At 39.7% G+C, this 22,463-nt stretch overlaps 4 protein-coding genes across 8 annotated transcripts; 2 read left to right on the forward strand and 2 right to left on the reverse strand.

The window, feature by feature from the left end:
* The first annotated feature begins 140 nt into the window (after nt 1-140).
* LOC135492932 (ecdysone-induced protein 78C-like) lies at nt 141-7,439 on the forward strand. 4 transcript variants are annotated; one of them, XM_064779676.1, is made up of 9 exons: nt 141-271; nt 644-1,102; nt 1,329-1,441; nt 1,707-1,848; nt 2,145-2,353; nt 2,643-2,793; nt 3,085-3,248; nt 3,505-3,610; nt 4,010-7,439. In XM_064779676.1, exons 2-9 carry the CDS (start codon nt 901-903, stop codon nt 4,267-4,269), a joined length of 1,347 nt encoding a protein of 448 aa, XP_064635746.1. In that variant the 5' UTR covers nt 141-271; nt 644-900; the 3' UTR covers nt 4,270-7,439. The 4 variants fall into 4 exon arrangements, with proteins under 4 accessions (XP_064635746.1, XP_064635747.1, XP_064635748.1 ...); XM_064779677.1 differs by having other exon boundaries at nt 827-1,102; XM_064779678.1 differs by having other exon boundaries at nt 856-1,102.
* A 663-nt stretch (nt 7,440-8,102) lies between these two features.
* LOC135492931 (acyl-coenzyme A thioesterase 5-like) lies at nt 8,103-10,299 on the reverse strand. Its single transcript, XM_064779675.1, has one exon. The coding sequence runs from the start codon at nt 9,865-9,867 to the stop codon at nt 8,479-8,481; it is 1,389 nt and encodes a 462-aa protein (XP_064635745.1). The 5' UTR covers nt 9,868-10,299; the 3' UTR covers nt 8,103-8,478.
* Nucleotides 10,300-10,647: 348 nt separating this feature from the next.
* Nucleotides 10,648-15,790, forward strand: LOC135492929 (dynein axonemal assembly factor 1-like). Of its 2 annotated transcripts, none has more exons than XM_064779673.1 (12): nt 10,648-10,775; nt 10,984-11,206; nt 11,581-11,632; nt 11,803-11,894; nt 12,243-12,464; nt 12,717-12,883; nt 13,144-13,218; nt 13,387-13,537; nt 13,744-13,913; nt 14,128-14,290; nt 14,436-14,545; nt 14,790-15,790. In XM_064779673.1, exons 2-12 carry the CDS (start codon nt 10,993-10,995, stop codon nt 15,249-15,251), a joined length of 1,878 nt encoding a protein of 625 aa, XP_064635743.1. In that variant the 5' UTR covers nt 10,648-10,775; nt 10,984-10,992; the 3' UTR covers nt 15,252-15,790. The 2 variants fall into 2 exon arrangements, with proteins under 2 accessions (XP_064635743.1, XP_064635744.1); XM_064779674.1 differs by having other exon boundaries at nt 10,988-11,206.
* Nucleotides 15,791-16,778: 988 nt separating this feature from the next.
* On the reverse strand, nt 16,779-21,568 carry LOC135492193 (V-type proton ATPase subunit C 1-B-like). The gene is made up of 11 exons (XM_064778476.1): nt 21,436-21,568; nt 20,780-20,980; nt 20,378-20,463; nt 20,119-20,213; nt 19,714-19,805; nt 19,389-19,487; nt 18,986-19,147; nt 18,659-18,752; nt 18,332-18,429; nt 17,980-18,106; nt 16,779-17,843 (listed from the first exon to the last, which is right to left on the reverse strand). The coding sequence occupies exons 2-11, from the start codon at nt 20,977-20,979 to the stop codon at nt 17,739-17,741; spliced, it is 1,158 nt and encodes a 385-aa protein (XP_064634546.1). The 5' UTR covers nt 20,980; nt 21,436-21,568; the 3' UTR covers nt 16,779-17,738.
* Nucleotides 21,569-22,463: the final 895 nt, after the last annotated feature.

Consider the following 22,463-nt stretch of genomic DNA (forward strand, 5'->3'; position numbering starts at 1 on the left):
ATCGTTCATGCTATTAATAAAATTTCTTTAGCTAATTTCACTTACGGAAGTGATTAATATTCATGACATGAGGATTTAAAGACAACATTTATTTATTCGGATATCTAAAACTGAGGTACGGCGCCATGTTGTAGAAAAGATGTGTTTGCTGCTTTGCTCAAAGTTGATGAAATCAGCTGCACGAATTCATTGTTTTCTCCAATGTTAAGCAATGCAATCTCAAAATAACAACTTCTGATGATTAAGAAGATCGACCTGATCATATAGAACTGTAATTTTAGAGTGAAATTTGCTCTATTGACATCATGAACACCGTTTGAAGTGCAGTGTTTACAATCTGATCACTGTTCACTGCATGTCATGTCTAGCCTACGAAATCGAAGACCCTTCAAATTTCGCCCAATTTTTACAAAAACTAAAACTTTCCACACATATCCCTAGGACTTTTTGGGTTGCTAAGACCATTCATAACGATATCTGGCAGAATTTTCTTCAAACGTTTTGTCAAATGTTGACTTTGCAGCAAGTTTTACCAACTCTCCTCATGTCGAACTGGTAAAGCACACTTTCCTGTACATTGTTTATGTGTATTGTAGTTGTACTACAATGCATGCAGACTTTCTACTATGCATTATCATTGTAGGGTTAAATCATAGGACTATGTGGAAAGCTTTTCTTTTTGTAAAATTGGATGAAATTTGAAGGGTCTTCCATGTTATATCCGAACATCTGTAGACATGCAGTGATCTGATTGATCTGAAAAACCACAATGTGTACACTTTGGACATATTATCTCTTCATCTTCGCACAAACCATACTACTGTAGCTGTGTATTTAAAGAAAACCTTGAATCAGGTATTGACGTTACGTCTTCATAGACTCAAGATTGTAGACTCCAAAATGGATGGTGCTGGAATCAAAGTGGAACAGGCTGCAGCAGAGTCAACCTTGTTAGTTACCTCGGCATCTGATCTTCCTGAAGATGTCCAGTTCTTGCAGAGTCAGATTCAACAAGCTCAGCTACGCCAGCAGGAGGCCTCTGCAGCGATGGTGGCAGGATTGTCTGTCCCTGAAGACCAGGAGTGTTTAGATGATACCCCAGGTGATTGTTATTCCTGTACCGTCCTTGCTATGAGAATCTTCCAATGGACTCTGAGCATCTCCATCATCGGCAAAGGGCCCTTGGCAAAATATATGACGTAGATATTGATTTAACTCATTTGAACTGTTTTGCCATGCCATGCATGCAATGAAAAGATAGTTTTTAATTCAAATGCATCTAACATTCCATTATTATTATTTGCCACTTTATCAATTCCCCTCTTCAGATATTCAAGCGGCTGACTCAAACACACCTAAACAGCCCTTTGTACCATGTAAGGTGTGTGGGGACAAGGCAAGTGGTTATCACTATGGTGTTACATCTTGTGAGGGCTGCAAGGTAGGTTGATTTTTTCATTTCGATGAAGTACTCTCCGACCTGTGAAAGACTCCTGCTGCTGAGACAGCTGTTTCTTGACATCGTGGCAGGAGATTAGTTCGCATTAAACATTACTTTCATAACAAGAGTCTTCCCATCCCACTCATTGTTTGTTCTTGAAAATGTCTGTTACTTCGGACGCTTTCAAATTTGCATTGCATTGACGCTTTCAATATAAATGTATGCTCTACATAAATTATTTCTATAACAACTCCTTTTTCCCAAGGGCTTCTTCCGGCGAAGTATCCAGAAGCAGATTGAATACCGCTGCTTGAGAGACGGAAAGTGCATGGTGATTCGACTGAATCGAAATCGATGCCAATACTGCCGGTTCAAAAAATGTCTTGCTGTTGGCATGTCAAGGGACTGTAAGTGAATGATCTTTAAATTCCATTGTTAGTGGGACAATATGCTACTGTTGGTATTCAAATTTGTATGTGGGCACAACCAGAGAATCAGATCCATGATTAACTGCAAAAGGGATGCTGTCGTGTCCTTAAAATCGGGGCTGAGCACTTTTGTCGAAGTTTGAGGCATGAGGTGCAAATTGACTTGTAATTTGAAGGTTGAAAAATCTGTTAAACCAATACTGTACTAATCCGTGATTAACTGCAAAACAGATGCTGCCTTCTAAAGCCTGATCATTGATATAATGTCCTTTTAGCCGTGAGATATGGCCGTGTTCCTAAGAGGGCAAAGAGTCTTGATGACCAGCAAGTGACCACAACAGAGCCTGGCCAGGATGCCGCAGAGATTGAGACAAAGCAACTGGCGATCTATGACGTCATACTTACAATATCACAGGCACATCACGCCAACTGTGCCCTGACGGAGGACAAGCTGAAAACAATGAGCCGGACTGTTGGATCCCTGGTAAGTGATTTTATCTCTGACTTGCCACTGTGAGTGGAAAATGCAATAAAATCTTGAACTTCTTACTTTCTAATACCAAGTAATAATAGGTTTATAACAGCTGACCATCAGCAATAAGGGCATGAGCAAGGGGGATGCCCAATGGGAAATTGACCACTGGCCTGTTGTAGAAATTAGTTTCTGTTCTCACCGTCTGTCGTAGTAATCTTGCCCTACCCTCTGTTACACTAGGTAATGCTTTACTACTGTTTGGAATGAGAGGTCCTTATATCTTTCTCACCTTTTTCAGCTTCCTGCATTTCCTGTAGTCTTGAGCAGAGATAATGAGGACATCCCTTTGAACTCAGTTGAGCTGCAGAAGTTATCAATGTGGCAGAACCTAGCCGTCCATCTCACGCCTGTCATACAAAAAGTGGTGGAATTTGCCAAGAGGATACCAGGTAAAAAGCATACTATAACCTTTCTTTACTCTCTCTACCAAACATGCATATTTGGTACAAAACCAAGCACTTCATAACCAAAGAAGTCGAGGTACCTTTCAACCACCTCTTTTTTCTGCAATTCAAAAGATGATGAGCCAAGTGTTCTCTGGAGCTAGCTGTTGACATTGTCGATTGAACGAGACCAACCACGCGAACATCAGAGGAGTAGGTCATGAGGAATGACATCAACGTCACTGCCTACAACAGCTTAGGCCCTTGTAAAAGATGGCTATTCCTTGTATGTTTCAGGGTTCAGTGATCTGTCTCAGGATGATCAACTCATACTCATCAAGACAGGCTTCTTTGAGTTATGGCTTATCAGGATGGCACGCATGTTCGTTACTTTAGAAGTTTTGATTACATTTGGGGATGGCACACAGATACCAAGAGAGCAGCTTGAAGCGGTTTATTCAGTGAGTATTGGAATATGATGTGTGTTACTTCAAAGTCTTGATTGGCAGTTTCTACCTATCCAAGGTTACATTTTACAACATGACAAAACATCAATTTGCATTGCCCCTACATTTAGTTAGTATTCATTGCTGCTATCTGAATCAACCTGAACAATATATTATAACAAGTGCCCATTAGCAGCTAAAGTTTTGAAAAGACCGACCTATTTAGCAGACAAGGAATTCATTCTGACGTAGAAGTTTTTCTCCTTTCCAGAATGACCTCATCTCTTCAATGTTTGAGTTTGCAAGCCAATTTAACTTGCTCCATTTGAGTGACACAGAGATTGGTCTCTTCTCGGGCGTTATTCTTGCATCGTCAGGTGAGTTTGCAAAGTAGAATATATTTTATGGCATAACTTGGCAGCAAGTGGTCATAAATGAGCCAATAGACCAGATTGTAAGAACGTTGCAGTAGTCCTGATTTAAACCAAAGGAGTAGCCTAAGCCAAGTTAGTTGCAACATCTTTTGGCCAGTAGACCTGGAGTTCAGTTACCAAACTTCCAGCAAATGACCCTGATGATATCAATAGAAACTATCAAGGTTCCCAGGCTGTGAGAATCCTTAGAATATGGGAAGAACTGTCTGCATTCACAATCGAAACCCAATGAAAAACTTGTCTGAAGACATTTTCTGGACATGTCTGAGTGTGTTAAGTTGCCCAGCTTCCCTCGCATTGGTCTTCAAGTTCTCTAGACTCATGTGTCTTCTTGCCTTTCAGATCGAGCTGGTTTGACGGACTCGAAGGCAGTGGAGTTAATCCAGGACAAGTTGATCGAGGCACTCAAAGTGCAGATCACCCGCAATCACAGTTCAGAACCAAATCTTTTTGGAAGTATCATGATGCGGCTGCCAGAGTTACGAACTCTTGGTGCGAGTCATAATGAGCACCTTAATTATTTCAGAGAGAATTGGCAGCATCTTAAACTTCCGCCATTGCTATCAGAGATTTTCGACATACCCAAACATGATGATGAGTGATAGATGTTAAATATTGTGGTGTAAGGAAGGCTTTCTGAAATACACTGTAGCTTGGAGTGTGATTGACAGCTGTAAGAAGATTTTTGATTAGCTGATTGTGGTCACTGTTCGTAGCGTTGACCAATCGGGGTGCTTGTAACATAAGACAATTTCTTGTCTCATTTTCTTTCACTTGAACCCCTTATAAGGAATCTCACGAAATAAGAGTGTAGACGAGTGCCAAAATAAGGTACTTGGACTGGCAGTAGAGAATGTTTCAAGTACATGTATTCTGATATGGATGTTGCCCACTTTTGGATCTCATCATCTAATGAGGATATGTGTGCCTTGAACTTCTACACTGTAAGAATATCCAGGGATACCCTCGGCATGGCAAAACAGTTCTATCGTTGATTCAGGTCTTTTTAAATTATATGCTTATTCAGCTGATATCTACTGGGGTATTCAAGACGTAGGGTAATCTTTTTACTTCATGTAACGAGTAGTTTTTTGTTAGTGAGATATTTTAGTCCCACTTAGTGCGTCTTTCTGTGGCAGCAGGAAGTGGCCAGTATTCTGTTATTCATATCTTACCCAAATGTATTGATTTAAGTCTGGTCATAACGGAGAGTAGTGTTCAGCAAATTACTAATCTTTTTGTGGTGACATGGAAATGGTTCAAATATTCTATGATCACAAGCAGATACTTCATCAGGAAATGATCATTCTTGATTGTAAGTGTTGCTGACGTTGTCTTGATTTTGTGGAAAAATAAAAATGGTCTTCCTACCAGCTCTGGCCATTCTATTGGATATGGACTGCAATTATCGAATTGCAATGGGTGATGGGTGAGTTAACTTTTCATTTCGCACGCAAGAAAGTTTTAGATACTACATGCAGATATGAAATTAACCTTGTGTTGCAAGTGTTACAGTGTACTATGGTACAAAGATGAAAGCAAATCAGTATAATGTTGATGTGATTATGTTTGGGGACAGGTTTTCATTTTTGGAGTTCCAGGGTAACCGTGGCTGCAGTTCACCAAAGCTTGGTTGGACATTTCATAACTGCTGGAACTATTTCTTGAATTGGGTGAGAGTTGGCCATTTACAGGAACTTGATTAAGTATGCCTTTGAGGAGCTGGAGTGAAGTTCCTGATGCTTGGCCAATTTTACCCATCTTTTTGTTTTATTTTGTGTGCCCTTCTGGTTCGCTCTGCTGTTAAGGAATTCTATTCCAACTTACTACGACCTAAAATGAGCATGAAATGTTTTTTAAATGCATTTTTTTAGTTTCATTTGTGTTTTGTTTTGAATATAAATCCATGGTTTTCCTTTGGCTTTGACATGAGATGTAATCAATAGTTGTGTCTCTGCCAACATTTCATATGTATGGTTGATTTGAATATTTTCGGTTTCTTTACGAAAATAGAAGCATCATGCAGAATGACTTCTCGTCTCAGTACAAATCATCAAGTATTTCATAATATTGACTACTAAAGGAACAGCCAGCACACTGCCAGGTTGCTGTCGCAACCCATTTATAAAATGTGTATATAAAGACTAACAAGTAACTAGCGAAATGTTATGTATTTATTTGTCAAATGCATGATATAATGTTGTTAATGTTGCTGTGTACATACTTGACTTGCATTTCTGTCTGTTCCATATTCTTAGGTCCTGCGATGCCAAATATTGGGAGGTGGTCTCCTTTTGTAGGAGAGGCTATTTAATCCTACCCCAACATATTCTGTCTTGTCCCATGATATCTCTAAATTTCCTAATTGTTTGGGAAAATTGTAAGTCAATATCTTGTCTGTTCTGTTATGCATGTTACCGGGTGGCTGGGGGACTGATTTTCTTATGTTTGTACTGTTATACAGTCAGTTAAGGTTGCTACTACGGTTAGCTTGCCAGTTTTGCAATGAGTTATAATCAAAGCTCTGGGGGAAGGGTTTCACTTCGTGGGTGTCTACTGAATCTCTCGGGAGCAAACAAGTCCTCAGTCTTTTCTTTGCTTCCCTGTCAGGTTACATGTTGTGCTATGGACTTGTGTAATGTGCCATATAACTAGTGTTTTCAATTGTATAGTGAATATGTGTCTAAATGAAATTAGGTTTGGGAAAATTATCCTACAGGTGTCATTGAGTGAAGAACTTTGAACAGGGAAATGTATTCCCAATAGGACTAGTATTCTTTGGACAACAGACAATCGACATATGTTTTCGATTTCCAATCATTGCCTACATCTGTTGTCCTGTCTTCATAATTTTCGTAGCATGATGGTCCCAGTCGCCTGACATTTATCACCCACTCAGGCCTAAAATTACAAAGTGCCCCCTCAACTGTTATATTGAGTTGAAACAAAGATAATTTCTGCACGAGCCTTATGAGCTGGCCATTGGCCTCCGACGGACAATGACTCTGCCTGGCGAATCATCAAAGAGGAGCAACTTCAAAACAGGGCTACTAAATTGTCGTTAAATCGTTGTTTTCAGTCAATTCAAAAAATCATAAAGCAGACCGCTGCATAACTGGAAGGGGCGGGAGAGGATGACATCAGGAGGACCTAAGGTGCATTACATCAGTGCTTTGGTGCCATTGCATCTTCTTTTTATGCAGAGAAGGGAGGTGTGAAATGTATGAGCAACTTATGAAAATGATGTTAAATCCATCCATTGGGTAACATCTGGGTTCAAATGACAACAGAACAACATCTGCTTTGATGTTAAATCCATCCATTGGGTAACATCTGGGTTCAAATGACAACAGAACAACATCTGCTTTGATGTTAAATCCATCCATTGGGTAACATCTGGGTTCAAATGACAACAGAACAACATCTGCTTTGATGTTAAATCCATCCATTGGGTAACATCTGGGTTCAAATGACAGAACAGAACAACATCTGCTTTGTTTCTGAGGCTTTTTACATCATCTTATATTACGTATATTCTTCTACATACATGTATCTGTATCCAAATGTATTGAACGCATATTTTATTTCATGTTGTCGAGTAGCGTGAATCAGATTTTAAGAATTCTGTTTTTGATTTTGATTTTTCTATTGATTGTCTGTTTATTTGAGTTGATTTCAAATCAATTACTGTACTGAAGAAATGTAGTTTCAAATCATGTATAGGGCTGAGGAGGTTTCAGTAACAATTAAATATTATGATTGATTGAAGAAATTTCTTTTCCTCTATTCTTTACTGCATATCTTGGCCGCAAAGGAGTAATTCTAACTCGGTGCCCGAATTCTAACTTGTCTCTCGAATACAAATGGAATGTGACCTGAATTCCAGCATGATTCTGCCTGTGTTGTGACTTACGTCCAGCGGCAGGCCCCTGGAGTCCTTGATTCCATCAGAGACAGGAGCAGACATTTCAACCAGTGCTTTGAAAATGTTTGTGGAACACATCTTGGAATTAGGGACACATCATGTTGAATGGATAGCTCTTTGAACGAACTAGATGAAGAAATCTAACCAGTGTATCGTCTTGACAGAGTACAAATTTTGACCTTGAAGATTGTGTCCCTGTGGTCATTCATACAGGAGACTGGCACAGGCAGGCACATGCAATCTGTTCGTGGATCTAAAGTTTGGCACCACAACGGGCATCTTCATGTATGTGCCAAAAAGTAGCATTCATTGCTCAGATCCTTTTCTATCAAGTCTGGTCTTCTCAGCCACCTGGTCTCTAATCATGCAGCACATGTCAATGCAAAATGTCTTGCTGAGATAAGCACAGGTGATCTTTTGAGAAAATTAGGTCTTGTTAAAGAAGAGGTCATCGATTCCATCAATACAAGCACCTAATTTCCTAAAACACGTAATTCATTGACAATAATATTTAAAGCATCAATTTTTATTTGAGCAAATATTTCATCCTCTTGCAACCACTGGTACATGTGTATATTATATTAACAAACCTAAGAAACGCAACAAAGACAAGATTAGAACAACTAGGGACAGTCCAACCAGGTTATAATGAAAATTTGCTCAAGATTAACTGATCATTGAATGTTCATAGCGAGACTAAACTGTAACAAATTGATTTTCACTCAGGAAATGAGGTTGTGATTTTTAACCAAAGTTTCAGGAATGATTCATAACATGGAATTTTCTACAATATGGAAACCCATGCCCATGAATTACCATGAGTCATCACACAACTACTTCTGTGTGTGATAGATAGATAGCTAGATGCTGGACATAAGTGGCCAATTTATAATTTACTTTTCAGCGATTCAGACAATTTCAGTTTAAAAAATTGTTGGATCTTCTTCCAAGATTTCTCCTGAGCTTGTGCATGGGCTACCTTTTCTCCACCCCATGCAAAGCAAGCACTAAATGCTTTGTGGTAAGAATGATAGCAATGCATGGTATGGGGAGGTTCCAGCAGATGGCCTGCTTTATCTAGAAACAGACATTCACAGTTGTCACCTTTCCCAAATTCACGGAGACGATCAACCATCATGAAGGACAGCATTGGATGAATGTTTACATCACCACCACTGACAATCATCAAATAGGACGCATCAGACAACTCTAGGTTTAATGTGCAATTAGACATTTTTGAAATGTCTGAAATGCTACCATAAACATTTTTGAAGCTGAGAGCATCATCCTTTCCTTCAATGAACTCACATGCCCCCCAATCTGCCAACCCCATTTCTTTTACTACTTTTCCTTTGTAGAGCATTGGAGCTATGTAATTAACAATGGAACCATTAATACTAACAACAGCTTTAACTTTGCTAAATAATTCTGCACACAAAACAGCTATGTAAGCACCAGCAGATACGCCCAACACTCCAACTCCATGCCTTTTTACCGATGGCTGATCATACAACCAGTCGATGGCTTCCTCAAAGTAATCCAAGCTAATCCCCCCACTGAGGTCTGCTGGTAAATCCTCAAATGCAAAAAAAGCTAATGCTAATGATGCAATGCCTCTTGAAGCCAAGAGAGCAGATCTGAATTCAAGCAAACCACCAGCAGTACCAAACAAGTCAACAACTGCAGGAAAAGGTCCATCTCCGGCTGGTATGAAGAACGTTCCCCGGATATTTCCATCTCGGACAGCAATCCTTTTCACACCATCAGCTAAGTAAAAGCGACGCTGCACTTGTTTCATGATTGGTTCCACTTCTCTAGTTTTTGATCCAAGAACAGAGTCCAACCCATCACCGTCAAGAATGGGAACGATTGGGCTTATGTGGCCCTGATAAACAGAGAACTCCACCTCAAAGGGCAATGTCACATCTTTTTTCATGATGCGCCGTCCTGGTTTCTGTCCAGGGATGATGTCCATAGACCATAGTAACCCATTAGCTTCCATTCCTGAGTAACTCCCAGACAAAGACGGTAACTTAGAGGTTGAGATACATCCAAGCGAATCGGAAACAAAATGAGCATATGACGCTGCGTGAATTCCACTCTCTGTTAATCGTGCTGCAACCGTGTACTGTGCCAATGGCTCAAGTCCTTCAAGAATTATGTCCAAGTTTTCGTCGACGAGGCATGATTGAGGAAGAACAGACATTGATGGTGTCTTTCCTTCTCCGAGATGGACAGAACTTTCAGTTTCACGTTTGGCCACTAGAGTTGACATTGTTCGAGCTGCAAGTAGTCACGACACCAATCACTGGGAAGAGTTCAAGTCTGGCTGCCAACACTAGTCGACAGGTTGTGGTTACTCAATCCAAACAAACCACCACTGGAATGGCTTACTGACACTGACCTGTCCTAGACCACTCCTAGACTTGCTAGTATAGACACCGTCTGACCGTCAGCGTGGCGTTGGAATTGGAATGGAATGGTTGTCAGCGCTGCTGCAGTGCTGCCTGCTGGTAAGTAACGATGACTGTTTTATTAATTATGACCGTTGATGGGGAAAATACCCTTGTCAATGGAAGAAATCTGATTGGTATGTAATTTGAGTCAGCACGAGACGTCAGCATTGACCAGGTCAAGTCACAATCACTCAGCTAACAGTGTAAGTTCATGAAGTTATATATGAAAGACGTCAGACATCAGGGTCATCTACCATTTTGTATGTCACATGATTTTATGACAATCCGACCTTGACCTTCCAACATGTCAACAATGCTCGTTTCCAGAAAATTCGTTTTCAACCTCGTTTCATGGCTTTTGCAAGGGAGCATTAATTTTCTTATATCACAAAATCACACAAATATCAATTTGTGTCCGCGAAGCTAACAAATAAATGACATGTGTATGTTGATATTAATTTTATATAGCACTACTGTGATGGTTTTATTGCCAAATGAGTGTAAAAAATATATTTTGACTTCAGAAGTTATATATTTATTTCTGTTATTCATATTATGCTCCCTGTTGACATGGCTACCCGACGCCATTTCCTAGCAGGTGCACGTTGGAGCATGAGAAAACAGATTGCTTGGTCTGAAATACCAGTTTCCCACCATTTAACACTTTTTCCCCAAATTATCAGTTGTTAAGTAACTTAACAAATAATCGAAGAATACTCTGCAAAAGGTAAGGACCCTCTAGGGCTCTACGACTAAGTGTCTTCAGGCTTAGCCTTGTTGACTCAATGACTGAATGACTCGCTCAACTCACTCGGTCTCATTAGCCTATGAATCTTTCACTGTTTTATGGTCAGCTCTCTTTTCAATTCATATTCATTTTAAAACGTAAAGTCGAATTTCGAAAAGAGAGTTACTAGAATGATTAACTATTTTAGCCAGGAACAATGCCACTGATAGAGGAAATACATGAGGAGTCTCCAACTCCGAATGTCACTGTCAGCACTGGGACTAGTGAGAGTACTGTCACCATCCAGACTGATGGAGGAGATGTCATAACACGGGAGGGCAAAGGAGACGTTAATGGAAACCAGCCACTCGATAATGAAAAAGACAAGATTGAAGTTGACAAAGAGGCAGCGAAGGAAAACCAACAACCAGGTACATAGAGTGGCAGATTTTAGTTCTCGGTTTCTGAATGTTCTTTTGAGAATAGGACAGTTAAGAACGTCGATCCCGGATATGTTGGTAGTTCGGTTTGGCTCCTTTCAAAGAAAACACTGCATTACGCACCTGTTAGCTGATTGGTCAGTTATGCGCAAACTGTAGGCCTACCATCGTCGTATCTGGGACCGAAGTTCTTAATCTTAAGTGTCGTAGGGAGAGTGATGACTGATGTGATGTCTATGCATGGCTGCCAGCCCATTGGAGTACTCTTAGGGAACAGTTCCTGAGAGGCCTTATTGACGATTGGTAGCTCTTAATTTAAGATCATCTAATTCCGTTGAATATTTTATACCTTCTTTCCCTTTTAGATAATGACCAAAATGGTGAAACCAAAAAGGGGAAAAAAGATAATTGGCCCAGGTAAGATAAATGAAAAAGAGGCTTTTTCACTCATCCAAAACTGTAAAGGATAATTCTCATCACTGTATCATATTTAGAGTAGACAAAGAAAACATGATGAGCTTTTTGTTGTACACAAGAATCCATGTGTTTAAAACATCATTATCATTAAGTTCATCTCCATTTTGTAGACTAACCAAGGCATTCTTGAAGCAACATTGTAAGGATATGAAACTCTACATCACACCTGCCCTCAATGATGTGCTGTATCTTCATTATAAAGGTAAGATTAACCTTCAGATACTCCTGTTGGCTTCAGTTGTTTTGGTCTTAAAATACCAGTTTTAACCATCACACAAAATGTTGTTTGCTGAAAGGTTTCTAGCTAGAAAACACTTTTTCAGACGTCACTTGTTGAAGCCAATCTTACAATTGACAAAGGCAGCAAGGTCTAGTCAAAAGGTCCAAAGGAAGATTCGGCAAAGTCATCAGAATGAATTGAATGAAAGCTATTATTACTAGTATAAAGGAACTGGGTCTGCAGAGAGTGCAACTGAAATTGTCACTGTTGAAACTAGTGACTCACAATAGCACGACCGCTACATGTACATATCTCATTGTCTTGTTCCAGGAATCTATTTCATTGAGAACCTTGAGGAATACACTGGTCTCAAGTGCCTCTGGTTGGAATGCAATGGCATCAAGACGATTGAGAACTTGGACAACCAAAAGGAAATGCGATGTTTGTTCCTTCAGAAAAACCTGGTTGATAAGATACAGAACCTTGACCCAATGCCCAAACTTGACCAATTAAACGTTGCTAATAACTTGATACGAAAGATAGAAAATCTGGGTGAGTGTAACCTTATTTATTCCATATTTTCATTCTCACACTCCGGTGTACCTACAATCTCCAATCTACCAGAGCTGTCCTCAAAGATAACTACAGTGTATTCAGTCTTGACCCACCATCTTTTGAAGAGAATAAAAATATTGTAGATTCAGCAAGTTGATTTCATTGAAACCCTGATACCTTTTATTTATCCATTTAAAGCATTTGAAATGAATTTTTCCAGTATTGACCAATTTTTCTTGAAAATTTCAGAATGTGTACCAGACTTGTCCACCCTCAACATTTCCTACAACAAATTACAAACAGCAGATGACGTGAGACATTTGGTCAAATGTAAAAAACTCAGCTGTCTGGATTTATCCCATAATAAGATAGAGGATCCTGAGATAGTCGACATTTTGGAAGAGATGGAAAACCTGGTATGTTGGGAATATTTCATTTAAGAAATTGTATATCATATCATATCATATCTGAAATGATGGCAGCAACTTGATACCCCCTGAGTTCCTCTGTGGAGACCTATAATATAGACAGTTGTTGTGAAGTGCTTTGGTACAGACCCTGGTCAGTGGAAAGCACAGCATAAAAACCTCCATGCTATGTGGTGAAGGCAATGGGGCCTGTAGTGACACCAAGAAAATGTATGTAGTTCTTACCATGTTCTGTTTGCCTCTTTCAGAGGGTATTAAATCTGATGGGGAATCCTGTGATTAAGAAGATACCCAACTACAGGAAAACGCTGACTGTGCGAATTGTAAGTATGCTATCTTTATATAGCTCCATATTTGGATGAAGTAAATCCCTCTCTGGGCAGTGACTATTCCGTATTGAGGACATCTAACAATAACATTGAGTGCAACTCTTGCCATTCAATACACAACCACAGTCACTCATTGCTTACTTTCCGATCAAACTTTTGCAGAAAAACCTTCAGTACTTGGATGATCGGCCCGTGTTTGATAAAGATAAAGCATGCGCACTTGCCTGGGCACGAGGAGGAATTGAAGAGGAGCGTGAAGAGAGGAAGAGGTGGCAGGAGAAAGAACGCAAGAAGATACAGGATAGCGTTGATGGTAAGAAAATGACTTCGATTCTTACCAAAGTCTTGCACTTTTTGGGTGTTTGTTGCAATGTGTACCCTGTAACTTATTGTAAAGAAGGATCGTGTGTTACTGCTTTGCCAAGATATGCCCTCGAACACATACTCCTCTGTCAAATACTAATAATTCATTGGCAAAGCCTTGTATGTCCCTCATTGATAATCTGTCTTTCTCTTCAGCTATGTTGAAAATCAGAAACAATGCTGAAGCCAAGCGGCAGGAGGAAAAAATGAAGCAGTCTGCCGAGCAGGCGGGTCTACCCACCGAGAACATCCATGTTGACCCTGAGGACGTGGATTGGTTATATGGATCAAAATCAGAGGCAGAAAAAGCTAATAAAGAAGAAGAGGTTAGTGTCTTTGTTGAAGTGTTCTTTTCCCGCCTTGTGATATTCCTCAAACCAGGGCTGGTATATTCTTGTTAGCAGTGAAAGTGATACCTCCATCCCTAGTCCCTTCAAGAATAGACTTCAGCAAATGTTCAATGTCCACAATCATTTTGAAGTCACAATCAAGCTCAGCATCACATATTCTCATATATGTAACTGTTCTTTCCACAACCAGGATGAAGAAGAAGAATCAGGAACAAGGTTAACGATAGGAGATACTGAAGACTTGCCAATGATACGACCTCAGGCACAGCAGCAGAACGATGGCATATTCTCCTCATCTCATCCAGTCCGAGGCGGCGGGGGACCGTCTAAGATGATTTCAGAAATTGTCACAGGTGAGAACCTTAGTCAGTATTATGATAGCAAGGCTGTGACGTGTCATGCCTGACCTGGTCACAACATCACGTAGTTGATGCACAATTTTTTGCAGAGTTGAATGCTGCAGTGGATAAAATGTACAGTTTGTCAATTTCCTTTCAGACTCTGAAAAAGATGTTGCAGTGGGAAAGAAAGTTTTAATCACAGAAATGGAGGAGGAGGAGAATATCGAGACAATTAACATCAAGAGGACCCCGAGAAATGACCTGGATGTAAGTATTAGTGTACTACAAAGATGATTACTGAGCAAGAGTTGGCCCCTAAAGCCTATGCCTAGCACGATTGATGAATGATAAAGAAGTCTATATTGGTCTCTGAGCATTTAGATGTGATGTATGTATTGAAGGGAAGGCTTCTTCGGATGAATTAACTTACCTTTTAGGAAAACAGGACATCCAGCATTGAGAAAAGTAAGCAAATGTTCACGAAATGAAAACTTTATAAATCTGCTTTCAGGATTTACCCGACCTTGAAGATGTGGATGTCAGTGCCCAGGCCCCTAAACCACAAGAACCTATTCAAGCATTCCGACCAAAGATTGAGGTTCTTGACAGTGAGGATGATGAGGAAGAGGCTGGCGTAAAAAATGACACAAAATCAAAAGTTCTGATATCAGAGGTTCCGATGACAGGACAGGCCCAAGGTCCGAGTCAGGAGGACCTCAGTGCAGCATTGGGGAACTACTCTGGTCCACCCATGGATGATATCCATGGGTCGTCCTCATATGAAACAAAACAGACTAAAACTTTCTTGGATGATGCTGCGACGATTTCAAGTTCTAAAATTAAGGCTGGAGCCATTGGTGGAGAAGAGGATTTGGAGGAAAGGAGTCATCTGACTGTTGAAGAAAAAGTTTGGAAATTGGCAGAAAATGTTGGGTCAACAGCTGGGAGGGATGAATTAGAGGAATTAGACTGAAGGATCTAAGGTGGATTAGAGATCTAATTTGAATGAGAACTGTCTGTAACTGATGTCCTTTGGTCTGACAGAAGTTGGCCTCATTGTAATGGAATTCATATGGGTATTTCATGTTTGAGACTTGTGTCTTCAGAGCGATTGATAGCCTATGACTCCATGAGTTGGTCATGTTGAAACAGCAAATGTACATGTGATGATTATTCCGTCCATGATGTAAGCATACATTTAGGTACTTATGATAGAGAACATGACAAAAGCAAGTCTGACTTGGTTAGCGATTCTCATCACCATGATGTTTGTCCTATTTCAGTAGCCAGAGATTCAAACCGTCCATTTCTGTTCTAAATCTGCTGCCTGTCATATTGAGATTAATTTGTTTATTGAAGTTGATATCTGAGATATTTTTTCTCAGTGAAAGATTTATAGGCCATTGTTCATACGTCTATAACTTGAGTTCAAATCATCATCATTACTTTTATTTATTTATTCATGAGTGCATATTGATTTTCGTCAATAAAGTTACAGTTTTATAAGATGTACATTTTCTCCTCGTCCACTCATTCTTCAAAAACACTTCACCTGTATTGGATCAGCAATGCTGGCCATGGAGGCCGATACAGCCGCACGAATCCACGGCAGATAGAGGAAGACCATGGATAGGTTAGAGTGACGTAAGTAAATGCCAGCCAATCGGGCAGAGTGCGGCGTTCACAAATTTAACCAGTGGAACAATGTCTCCTCAGTCAATCCAGGACAATTCATGGGATGTGACGACATGTCCCACTCCATCCAAGATAATTCATCCCCTGGGACAGGGGTCTCATTTGAGTTACATCCAAGGCTCTTTGTCCCATGAACTAGTGTCTGCTGACCCTACACACACACAAAGTTCACACTACTCTCAATCTATCCAAAGCTCCTCTTGAACATTGGTCTCTTAGATAATGTGTCCTTAGTCCAGCAGGAGAACTAATCAAAAGGGAGGATGATGCATCCTAAGGTCTGTTGAGGACAACATTGAATAAATGTGTCCTCAATCTAGGACAAGTCACCACTTGGGACAACATGTCCTGAGTTCATTAAGGAAGGTGTTATAACAGTGCATCTGCAGACCCGGACATTTCAGCAGCTGGGACGATGTGTCCTCAGTCCTTTGAAGACTATTCATCTTGCGAGACAATTGTGGTCTCCAAACCATCCTTGGACAGAATGAGTTCAATACATCAATTGGGCCAAAGTAACTGTCGGGACGATCGCCTTGTGGTGAAATGCACAGTCTCCTGTATCTTGACACCTTTTCTTACTCCTCTGTCCTTGCCAGCTATGTGAACCACTGGTTCATTCAAAATCTATCTATCAGAGATATCGTCTTGTCTTTGATGTACTACAGTCTGCACACTCCAACAAAACACATCCTACCATTCAAAAGATGGGTTGGAAAGTGAGACTAGGGCCAGTACTGGTGGCTGGTATATCCTCCTCCATGTACAATCAAACCAACAGTAACAAAATAGAGAATTCAGCTCATTTTCCATTCATTTTATAGCCATACATATTCTTTAATCATACATCTGTGTACAGCACATTCAGATTAATAAACTACAAGCATTAGCTTTGGAAACTAAACTGACAATGAGGAACGTTGAAACTCGTCAACTCTCAGAGCCCCTCTCCACCACCTTTTTAACACCCAAACCCGGAATCGACTGGGCAATTGTAATAACTTATTTCTGCTTTATATACAGTGTATGCCCTATTGGAATTTTCCCATTCACTCAATTCACTTAATTTTCTCACAGTCCTTCCAGTTACCAAGATAAACCGTATTGATTTTTGACACTGTGATCAAAGGACATCACTTTAGCCACAGCTACATGTACAAATTTTGTCAGTGAATACAAGCATTTATACATTTCAAAGCATATCAAAGATGAACACCACATGCATCTGGTCCCGAAATAACACCAAATTTAGAACTCTATCTGGATAATTTACCATAGTTACAATTCTGACCTTGATTTCTAATTGCACATGACTTCAACATCTAAATGCTAATTTACTTCCACATGCTTGAAATCTCACCATATACATGCATTATGTACACTATATGTATGTACAGACACAGTTGCCTTTACTAATTATCTGTATCACAACAATTTCTAAAGACTACAAGTTTGGCAACAAAACAGAAACAGGGATTAGCACAAAGTTGGTCTATGTCCACAATTACCTATTGACACAGGAAATAAATACACAAGAGTTCCTGATTGCTTACATGATAAGCATTTCAATCAAACAAAATACAATTGTATAGACTATTTTTCATTTGGGAATGTTCTTGGTGAAACAATAAAATGATTTATGTAGGTCCTCTTTTATGCATGGTCTATGCTAAATGAAATAAACGGGACTAGAATTTATACAGCAAATGTTGTGATGAATCGGCACATTTGGTCTCGGAAGTACCCAGAGTTCATGCAATATTTTCTATTGTAATCTTGCTGATTCTAACATGTCAATGTTGATCTTGTAATAAACGTAGGGAAAGTATTCCGTCTGACCCACGCTAATCCCAGGAATGTCAAAATTGGCCTGAAATGAAGACAAAAAGAAAGTGAGTTTATTGCTATATGAGGAGAACTTTACAATTTGGTCCGCTTGCACAAGACCTCTCTTTTCATGCTCAACATTAAGCCTGGCCATTCCACGAAATAATTTGTTGACTTACATCTGCACCGCCTCCAGCAGTATTGTCTAGATGCGAGTAGTGATCGTTCAGGATGTCCCTGAGCTTCCTCATGGCTTTACGGTGGGGATGCAACAACATTGCTTGGAAATTCACTGGCAGGCCATACCTGGGACAAAACATTTTCAAGATCATTAAGACATCAATACGAATGCAGAGTGATTAACAGTGGCCTGATATGAGAGGCACCCTCACCATTCTCAAAACAAAATCTAAAGATGTCAATTTGGTGACCATAAAGCGTAAGGTTACCTTCCAAAACCCACTTCATCAGAGAACAAAGTACCCCTATCTTAACTACAATAGACTAGGAAATAACAGAATAACTGCTTACCTCAAAACTGATTCCACGAATACACGGAGTGCTTTGACATGGATCCAGGCAGTGAAGGCCTCACTGAAGTTCACCTTCAACCACCTAACAAGAGGACCCTGAAATACAGAAAACCAAAGATAGAACATATAAATGACAATGGCTTGCTCCAAGCTTTTTGAGGACATCCGAAATCCTAAGAGGAACTTCATGACAACTGAGCACTCCACTTGAATGTATACATGTATATGGTGATGATATTGGACCATTACATTATTTTACACATCAAACCTACAGAAATTGCTACGTATATCTCATGACATTACTCTGTCACAAACAACAACTTACAAATTGTTTCTTCTTGTCAGTGGCAAGCTTGGCTAATTCATTCTTTCCGGCAGTCAGTTCTTCCTCATTGTAAACAAAATCTCGTACAACGAATCTGAAATAAAGATACAGATCATAAAGCTCAAACTGCATCAAGTCATGTCTTGCTTCACTTAAGCTTGCACCTGGATCCAAAATGTCCTGACCAACAGCTGGCAGGAATACTCAAACTGTATCAAGTCATGTCTTGCTTCACTTGAGCTCGCACCTGGATCCAAAATGTCCTGACCAACAGCTGGCAAGAATACAGACTTAAACAACAAAGATCTGTTGCTCTAATGCCCTTACCTATTTTCTCGGCAGTGGTGCTTGTATTCGTCCACCACTTTCATGAACAACGTCACAGAAAAGAGACCATGCTCGTTATCCTCAAAGATGAGCCGTGACGACTGGGGCACCACCATATCTGTCAAACTTTCATAACATGTTTGCCAATCTTGGTAGGCCGCCCTGAAATTAAAGTTTCAAGATGTCAAACTTGTTTTCTCTAAATGCAAATTATATTTTGTTCGCTGTAGGCCCCTGCACATTGATAAATTAGTGAAACTGCAGCTGAAGACGGCCTCCTCACCTAACCTGCTGATTAGAATCGTTCTCAAAGGTTCACAACAGGCAAATGCAGAAACCCGTATCTTAATTAACAAGGTGAACCAACTTATAAAAAGTGTGAATCAAGCTTCAATAGACTTACTTCGGGACAACAACCAGTAAAGTTGTCAGATACTCAGAATTCAACACAAAGTCTTCTTTCTTCACAAGTTCTCCTAAATTCCGTGTCAATAAACTACCACTGCAAAAGAAGAGAAATACAAATACATGTATTTTGAAGACAAACATTGTTTTTGACATGACACATGTACATGTATGTTACAATATAAGGTCTTGAGAGACCATCAAGTTGCTATTGATAACAAAATTTGGCTTTTCCCAAAAGAACTCCTTCTGGATGTCTTGGGTGTATATCAAAGGATGACCTATTGTCTACTTCAACTTTTCAATATATGGAAAACACTTACACTGCTTTTCTCTCCAATGTTTGTAAATTTCCTTTTAAGCTGTTGTATGATGAAGCCTTACTCTTCAAGTCATTGTCAATCTGAGATACTTGCTGAAAGTGAGAATGAAAACAATGTCAGATTGTGACAATCACTTCTGAAGACAAGAAACTCACTCTCCAGGGTGCCCAGATAATCAGCAGCAGCAGAAGTGTCAGCATCATCATCATCATCATCATCACAAGAAAGCCCCTAGATTTTTCAATTTGCCAATCTCCTGAGATGATCTCAAGTTTGGATTGGCATGCCACCAATGTCCAGTGAGAAATCTTTCTTTAAATTGACATGGATGCACCTTTTTTCAACACATTCTTGAAAGTTTTATATCTGTGTGATCTAGGCAGAGATATCAATGCAAATTCTTACCTTACTAATGATTTCTGCTATATTCTTGAGTGGCTGTTTCACTGGGTATTTGGCCATATCCCAACTAAACCGCGTTAGATATGTGCCAAGGTCCACTGGAAAAATAAGAAAAAGATGTTGATAGGTTGTTGAGTAGAGTAGAAGAGGAGAAAAATTTACAACAAAACCAAAGTGCAATAAGTGTAAAACTCTGTGAGTATTCTACCAGTGGTCGTGGCTACAGCCTACACTCAGAGAAGTGACTGGCAGACATACTTACTTCCATTAGCTAGCAAATTCTCCTGTAACTTGTCCCTTTGTTCTTCTAATACTTCAGCTAAATACTGGGCAACCTTCCTGGCCACACTGTATTACAATAAGATAATGATGATGTATAAAAACAAGTGCCATCATGGAGGTGATATTGCTGCTCTTATGTTCTGACTGTGGAGAGCCAATGGAAAGCCAATGGAAACTCCTGACAACAAATTCGTTAGAAGACACAAATGATTATAAATTCAGGGCATTAACAAACCAGGCATCACAGCCAACATTGGAACTTGATTCTTCCATTAACATGTGGCTATAGTATTGTTTCAGGAAGCCAGGTGTGCAAAAAGAACTTAATTCTGAAACATCTACAAATTTGATTCTATAAAATTCAACCAGCAGTTTAACTTACCCTTCACAATAAGTGTCAAGTTTCCCAAGATCATCGGACAGACCAACCAGGACATCTAATGTCCCCACTTTGAGGTCTGGCATGTGGAATTTATAGTTGAGGGAGAGATTGTACTGTTTTGATGTGACCTTATTCATGGATTCCCATGTCTGCTGACAGGTCTTCTCTCCTGGTGCGGAGATAAGCCAGAATTCTGTCATCCTGGAAAGAGTAATATGAACATGCAACATTTCTCAGGTAAATCTGTAATTGAAAGAACTGCCCCTTAGATTGTCAGTGTCATCAATCCGTAATGGTCAGTGCACGAGGACATGATTCTTAAGGTAGTCCACATGCCAATGTCAATGACAGTGGTCAGGCAAAAAGAAGATGAAGTCATTGAAGAAGCCCTGCGCTGTCAGACTGAGCAGGTTCAGCGTTTTGTGGAGTGTCAATGTCAGGATTTAGGAGTGAAGATGGTTGACATGGTTAGCAGGTTTTACATTTATAACAAACATCTTTAATATACAAAAACATTAACTACTACTAATAGATCGATGATTGATACACTGACTAGATTCTAGGCCAGGGGCCTGGGGTTAGGGTAGATAGAAGCAAGAAGAATTCATTGATCATTGAAATGAGCGTAGCTATATTTCGAACGTTCTCCAACATACTTTGATGAATAGTTGTCTCACTATGTGATTCAAAGGGTTTTGCACCGATCAACAAACCAAAATGCAGTTAAAAATTTAGAAAAACAGGAAGATTTCTAAAATTTATGAAATTCGTCCACCATTTTCTACCCAGCTCACGTGACTTTCCGGGATTAGTACTAGCAATTCCCCAAAGATGACACCACTCAATGACAGCAAATAAATGTTTTTTACCGACAAACGCACCATAGCACCATAGCTAAATCTCGCTTGGGCCTATATTCTATGCCATATTTGGTATTTTTAGTCATTATTTGGTTGCAAAAAGGTACAAATAAGATTTTCAATTGCTCGAACCGATCGGCAAAGATGGAATCAGTTTTGACTGAAATTCTGACGACGATAACAACAGCAACAACGAATTTGGCAGCGGCAAATTCGAAATTTCCTTTTTTGGGCGTTGCCTTCTGACCTCATTATCCACAAATAATGCACATTTGACATATTTTTTTTGTCCAATGTCAAGTTCATAAGATAAAGAACATCCAGGTACCGCCTCTTCCGAGTTGTGATCATGGATTTCATATAACATATATGTCCAAACATTGGGCCAGCAGCTTGGCATCATCAATCATCACATCCGACACATGTACTATACATACAATACATGGATGTACTGTAGCCATGTATGGATATGCATAGCGACATGTCATTTTGACCCCCACCCCCAGCCAAGAGGTTTGGGGAAATAAACCACATGTAAAAATACGTGTACTACGGTAAAAACATGATTTTAAAAGCATTCACAACTTTAACAATTAAGCATGGCATTTGAACATTATATGCCATAATTTATGGTGAAGGTTGCATTCACTATACTAGTATAACTAGGTTGTCTTTTGTTGGATTGTGTGGCAGATGCCCGAGTCCTGAGATGGGACAGAATGTCCCAAAAGTAAAGATGTGTATCGTGTTTCATGAAATGTATTGATCAGTCTATATTTATGAACAGCAATCAATAACTAACCCATTTCATTAGAATGAAAATC

Source organism: Lineus longissimus, chromosome 8 (assembly GCF_910592395.1).
Source record: "Lineus longissimus chromosome 8, tnLinLong1.2, whole genome shotgun sequence".
Lineage (NCBI taxonomy): Eukaryota > Metazoa > Nemertea > Pilidiophora > Heteronemertea > Lineidae > Lineus > Lineus longissimus.